Source organism: Lactuca serriola, chromosome 8, assembly GCF_051521515.1.
Source record: "Lactuca serriola cultivar US96UC23 chromosome 8, Lser_US96UC23_V15, whole genome shotgun sequence".
Lineage (NCBI taxonomy): Eukaryota > Viridiplantae > Streptophyta > Magnoliopsida > Asterales > Asteraceae > Lactuca > Lactuca serriola.
Genome location: NC_136415.1, coordinates 9,285,442 through 9,292,523, shown reverse-complemented (window position 1 = coordinate 9,292,523; position 7,082 = coordinate 9,285,442). Strand labels below are relative to the sequence as shown.

The following is a 7,082-nucleotide window of genomic DNA, read 5'->3' as shown; positions in this document are numbered from 1 at the left end:
AATTTATTTACTGAGACCCATTGATTTTAGGGAAATTAAGTATTCTAACCATAATAACCGTTTTTTTTTAATCTTTTTAAAAATTGACCATTCCGGAGTCGAGTATAATATTCCAGAGTAACATATACATTTATGTGTTTTAATCAATTTTGAAGTGTGTCCATTGCAAATTAAAGGTTGGTTATTTGCAACATGTACATTTATGTGTTTATTTATGGTTAAATGAAGCTTATTGAACACCATCTCGAATTGACGTCGCCACCTAGGGTTTCGTCTCAAGTCGTTGAACCTTCTCGATCATCAAACATGATAAAATGTCTTGATCTTCATCAACTTTACAAAGAAAACCGCCTTTTCAGGTAAAGAGAGGAGAGTGTGGGAACAAATGATGGTGTTCCAACAAAAAACATCGAAGGGTTGTTGATGAGGTTATATATATATATATATATATATATATATATATATATATATATATATATATATATATATATATATATATATATATAGAAATGGGTTAGTTTATTTAAATGCGATGATGACAATGCGACGACTGTGAAGGGGCAGAGATGACAAAGTTGAAGGTACGGAGGATGGTGGCGTGTAGGTAGGAGGCGGATGAAGGATGGAGAGAAAGAAGTCATCTAGTGATTATTTGGGAATGAGTTTGGTGGAGTTTTTAGTTAGAATTGGCGGAGGAAGATTGGACTTTGGAAGAATGTGTCAAAGAACCACCATTCGTAGCTGCCAGCACTTGCAGTGGGTGGCGATAAAAAAACAGAGAAAGAGAAAGATTCATCTCGCCGAAGAAAGGAGGAAGAGCGCCGAAGTTGGGTGGTTTTCGGTTGTGAGTGTAATTGAGAGAGAGGAAGAAGGAAACCGGGTGTATATGCCAAAATAATGTAAAATAAAGGACCATATAGGTAAAGTTTGTTAATATATGATGGATTATGAATATTCTAAAAACCAAAATCAACAATAATGTAAAACAAGGGATCATGAATGTAAAATTTGTTTATATTATGATTTGGTTAGAATTACGAAAACAAAGTGGTTTTTGATTTTTTTTTTTTTTAAGTGGTTTTAGGTGTGAATAACTAACACCCATGGGTATTGCATAACAAATTTGATTCGCTTGCATAAGCAATCATCCTATTCCCATCGATTACAAAAATCTATGAGTATCTTTTGTGCGTTAAACACCATTTCTTCATAAATGAATCTGTTGTAAAACTAAAGCCTTTGGCTATAAATCTCCTGTCGCTCGGTTTGAGACCATACTCAAACAATGGCGTTGTCTCAACAATCGGCTGTTACTATTGTATGTATCTCCATTTTTTTCAAGTTTTTAATTATCCATTCCATTCAGTTTTCGTATCAGATTGACAGATTTCTTCACTTTTTTCCTAATAATTCGACTTTTCATCTGCTAGAATTTGGTTGCGACGTTGTTCTTGCTTGGATTGATAAAATTCTCCATCATTGAATGCCGAAGGCTTGAGTCGACCGGTTCCGATGTAACATACACTGCAATCAACTGCCGAAAACATACGGCGTTTTTGACAGATTTCGGAGGCAAGGGTGACGGCAAAACATCAAACACATTAGTTTTCCGATCGGCGGTTCAGAATCTCAGCCAGTTCGCAAATGATGGCGGAGCACAGCTCGTTGTACCGCCGGGAAAATGGCTCACTGGTAGCTTTAATCTCACCAGCCATTTCACCTTGTATCTCCAATTCGGCGCTGTTATTCTTGCCTCTCAGGTATTAATTAGTTTATGAACTAACATCTAAGGACTACGATCGAATGAGTGAGAAGATCGTATGATCTATTAATTTAGGAGAAAATGTTGTTAACCAGATATGATTTTGGTGGCAGGAAGAAGGAGAGTATCCCCTTATTGAACCATTGCCTTCGTATGGTAGAGGAAGAGATGGACCAGGAGGAAGGTTTAGCAGTCTGATCGGTGGATCACACCTCACCGACGTTGTTGTTACAGGCATTAATTAATTCTGATCACAACGTTTACTGTTCACTTTTCATGATGATTTTAATGATATTCAAGTAATAATCTCTGGAATTGTTTTGTTGTTGAAGGTGGTAATGGGACTATTGATGGCCAGGGTTCGTTGTGGTGGAAAAAGTTTCATAAAAAGCAATTGAAGAACACACGACCCTACTTGATCGAGCTAATGTACTCAAAGCAAATCCAAATCTCCAACCTCACTATGATCGATTCACCTTCATGGTTTGTTCATCCAGTTTATAGCAGGTCTGTCCATCCAATTGCCTCACTATGTTTTAGATTGTTCAACACTATGTCTAACACAATCGCGAAGATTGTAATTGCAGTGATATAATAATGCAAGATTTAACAATTCTCGCACCAGTGGATTCCCCAAATACAGATGGAATCAATCCAGGTTTGAACTTTGAATTAGATCATCCTTTTTTTTTGTTCACTTATAAAAAATGCCAAATAATGTGAATTTTTTGTTTCAGATTCTTGTAAAAATGTAAAAATCCAGGATGTGTTCATAGTCTCCGGTGACGATTGTGTAGCAGTGAAAAGTGGATGGGATGAATACGGGATAAAATTCGGGATGCCAACAGAAGAAACGATCATAAGGAGGCTAACTTGTATTTCCCCCGATAGTGCAGTGATAGCACTCGGAAGTGAAATGTCCGGCGGAATCAAGAACCTTAGAGCCGAGGATATCAGGGCTATCAATTCCGAATCGGCGGTGAGAATCAAAACAGCTCCGGGAAGGGGAGCGTATGTGAAAAACATCTTCGTGGATGGAATGAATTTGAAGACCATGAAGTACGTTTTCTGGACAACCGGGTCATACGGGCAGCATCCGGATCCAGGTTATGACCCGAAGGCATTCCCGAGAGTTGATCGAATTAATTACAGAAATGTGGTGGCGGAAGATGTGAAAATGGCCGGGAATATGGGTGGGATCGAGGGAGATCCATTCACCGGATTTTGTCTTTCGAATGTTACGATTGGGTTGGCTGAGAAACCTAAAAAACTGCAATGGAATTGTACGGATATTTCCGGTGTCTCGAGTGGCGTAACTCCGGCGCCATGTGAGCTTTTGACGGATAAAGAGTCGATGGAGTGCGAGTATCCATCGGATAAGCTTCCGATTGATACTGTGGAGTTGATGACTTGTTCTTTTAAGGAATTTTAGTAAGAAATTGCATGGATCATAAATTTAAATCAAAAGTATATTTCAGAGTATAAAATGAAAATTCAAATCATATCAGATAAATTTACACCAATCATGCAAGCCATATATACGAATTAAAGATTTTATTTAAGGATAATAACTTAAAAAGGTAATATATTTTTAAATTTTTATTTATTGTTTTTTTTTTCACATTTACCCTTCAACTTGTTAAACTGTACATATTTAGTCCTTATGACCGGCTACTTCAAGTTAGCTATAGAAATGACTTAATAAGTAATATATTTCTCATTTTCTAAATATTTAATCTTTAATATTTTTGTATACATTTAATTCTTAATATTTTTTTTTTTGACAAAAATAAACCATTTTTGTTTTTATACTTATTAAGTACTTATGAATGATTTATTTAGGTTTTTCTCACGACATCTTACGTGAGATAATCATTAATGATATGTTTAGGCTTTTGATATTTATGTTCATCGCGATCTCGACTACTTAGTTGTTTAGATCATGTGTTCTAAACATCATAACTTATTCATACGATCTTTATATCCATGCGTTCGTATTTTAGTCCACTACAACTTTTGATTAGATTATTCCCGTTAAAAAGGAAAAAAACATCACAAATGGTCCCTGTGCTTTCCCAAAAACTGAAGTTTAGTCCCCGTAGTTTAAAAACGTCATAGATGGTCCCTGTGTTTTCAAAACTTATGACGATTGGTCCTTATTGCTAACTCCGTTAAGTTTTGTCCGTTAACTGAAGGGTATTTTTGTCATTTCACTACCACAGGGACTATTTATGATATTTTCTCTTATTTTATAAAAAAATGAAATAATATACAAAGGGGGTCCCACCTCTCTCTCTCTCTCTCTCTCTCTCTCTCTCTTTCTCTCCTGTTTTCTTCTTCGTTTAGCACCTCACAAAAACACCCGATACTTACTATTGTTGTCCCTATTTTTTCTTCATTAGAATGCCAAGACTCACCCACCAGAGGTGGGTGGTCCTCCGATCGCCAGAAAACGCGAAGATGAGAGAGAGGAGGTTGTTGCCTCCATCCCAACCTCCAACAGATCCCTTCCCATCGAAGATCAACCCTTGAACACCCCCATGTCGTTGCTCTCATTTTCTTCTCCTTCAATCTGATGAAGAAGAGATCCCACGCCCCCACCCGACATCTGATTTTGTCTAGTTCTTTCTCAAACAGGCGAGGGCCAAATTCCTCCCTTCCCCTTTCGCGTTAGCCGGAAACAAACAGACAAGAGAAGGGCCGTCGGAAAATCCAACAACCCTTCTTCTTATTCACCGATTTTAGTCGTTGGACCACCTCTTTTGACCACTCCGTTAGATTTCCATTCCCATCAGATGAAGACGATGACCAAGGCGAACATGAAGGCACGTCGAGGATCAGTTATTCCCTCCTCGTGATCTATTAAACCCCACCGGAGAACCTCATTTGCTGATTTCATTCTGTAACGCCCAGGTTTCGGGGCTAAGCATTTTTAGACGATGTAATAGTCTAGGTCAACTATTGTAACTCCTTTTGATGTAATAAAGATGAAATATTTTAATTCTATGTGAATTATGTGTACTTGTGTACTTATTACTTTATTATAAATATATATTTAATAAAGAATAAAAATAAGCGTCAAAATTAAAGTGTGAGATAAGTCCGATATCTTTACATAAAGTTGTAGTGGTCGAAACAAGGATTCCAGGGATATAAAGAACGCCAAAATCTGAGTTATAACGAAGAAGTTATGGCCCGCCGAAGTTTTACGGCAAAACTGGCACGGCACCGGGAGACGTAAATAGTGAATTCACGATGGAGGACTTTTTAGCCTTAGTGATCTAAACAAAAGTCGTAGAATATGTTAAACCGAGAAAAGCCATAAAAAGAACACCCAAATCTAACTTCGTATGAGGAAGTTACGATTTTTCTAAGATTCGGCTTAGCAGTGCACGGCCCGAAACTCGAATTTTAGTTCGAGCGGTTTTTGGCTTACGCGACCTAAATTAGAGTTGAAGATCTCATTAATAGGAACTCAACGGTAAAAAGATAGACGAAAACGGAGTCCGTATGAAGGAGTTACAAATTCTTCGCGGTCATTTAACAGTCTAAACGCCTCCTACTGTTAAATTTGAGATCGGTCGAGAATTAGCCAACGGAGTCTAAATGAAAGTTGTAGATTTTGATTTTACCTGTGCGTAGATATAAATAATTGATGGGTTTTAGGCATAAGAACAATCTTATGTGCTCATACAAACCCTAATGCTTGGATCTAGGTTTCTCTATTGTACATGCTTTGAATCCAAGACTAATAAACTTCGATCTAACATATTATAAACTGAATTAGGGTTTATAGAATTACCATTGATTGTTATATAGCAATAACAATCAATTCCTTGCTTGGATTGGCTTCAAAAGCTTAGTGCCTCAAGTGCTGCACTTCTAATGGAGTCACAAACACCTTATGCAACTTAGATGAAGAGGAGAAGAAGAGAGGCTGCCCAAAAACGACTAGAGACCCTAGAGAATCAGTTGTCCACGTTTTTGGGGCCTATGGGGTCCTTTATATACTTGTGTGGGCTGCTAGGGTTTCAGTCAAAACCCTAATGGACAGCTTAAACTCTAAGCAGCCCATGGAACCTTCTGGATAAGGCCATGGACGAAAATATGATGGGCTTCCATCATAATTTCGTTCAACCCTTATTCCTTTAGCATTCCTTAGCCCAATAACTCAATTATCCAATAATTGCAGTCCATTCCCCTAAATTTAATTAATCTCTTTTAACCACAGAATTAATTCTTAATTAATTCTTGACTAATATTAATTAAACAATATGATTTCTCCTTTAATATATTATTCTCATAATATATTAATAAATCATATTTAAACCTCTCTCTCCTTAATTCATCCTACATATTGCTATGGTGAAGGCAACCCAAAAGGACCATGCTCATAATTGGGTCAAGTACATACCAAAATAGTTATGGACTTAGACACTAATCCAACAGTCTCCCACTTGGATATATCTAATAACTATTTTTCGTATGACTTCAGAACCTGATCAGCAACCGTAGCTTTCAAAAGCCGCTGTCAACTCTGATCTTATCAGATAGCGTGTCCTCTAGATAAGGGATTATATATTCCTCCATTCTCAAGACATGAATTTCAATCATTCTCTCTATACTGTTTCCCGACTTCCGATTTATGATAACAGACTACAATTGAACACATCAACTTAGTCCTGGCTTGGCCAAGCGCTTAGGTGTCATCACTAAATCATCGAGAGGCCCACAAATATCGCTTTTATCTCACTTTGGATAAAAGGAATGGATAAACTTCGACTCAAATGCTCGCTTGCATTTACTGATCGAATCACACACAACAATAAGTTTTATAACACCAAGTTACTAGTGCGTTTACTTATTATCAATGTGCAACCAACCAACAAATAACAACTCACATGTCTCGGTTTCAAGAATATATAATATTATCGTCTCACTAATCACTCGTGATAAAACCATGAAGTGATCCAAGTGAGCGTGGGTTTAATCCAATACTCTAATCTTATCAAAGCACTCATGAACTCTGCAGCAAACTTGTGCCATGTCTAAACACTTCAGACAATCTACAGACATATTCATGACCGTCTTTATTCATACCTACTCCCAACGTATGACCGACTGTGGATGTTTGAATAACCTAGTTATTCTGGAAGTCAAAACATGCAAATTGAAACATAACAATAATACTTAATCCTATATGACCTCAAACTTGTGAGAGTAAATAAAACACTTCTATTTAACCACCATATTGATTACTCATTATTATCGTTTACTGTTTCAGAAAATCAACTTATTACTCAAATTACAACAATAGCTA

The 7,082-nt window shown here is 37.0% G+C and overlaps 1 protein-coding gene across 1 annotated transcript; it reads left to right on the top strand.

Annotated features, from left to right (window-relative positions):
* The first annotated feature begins 1,195 nt into the window (after window positions 1–1,195).
* Window positions 1,196–3,290, top strand: LOC145068596 (putative polygalacturonase). Its single transcript, XM_079015583.1, has 6 exons — window positions 1,196–1,318; window positions 1,431–1,760; window positions 1,876–1,996; window positions 2,095–2,269; window positions 2,350–2,420; window positions 2,500–3,290. Exons 1-6 carry the CDS (start codon window positions 1,286–1,288, stop codon window positions 3,192–3,194), a joined length of 1,425 nt encoding a protein of 474 aa, XP_078871709.1. The 5' UTR covers window positions 1,196–1,285; the 3' UTR covers window positions 3,195–3,290.
* Window positions 3,291–7,082: the final 3,792 nt, after the last annotated feature.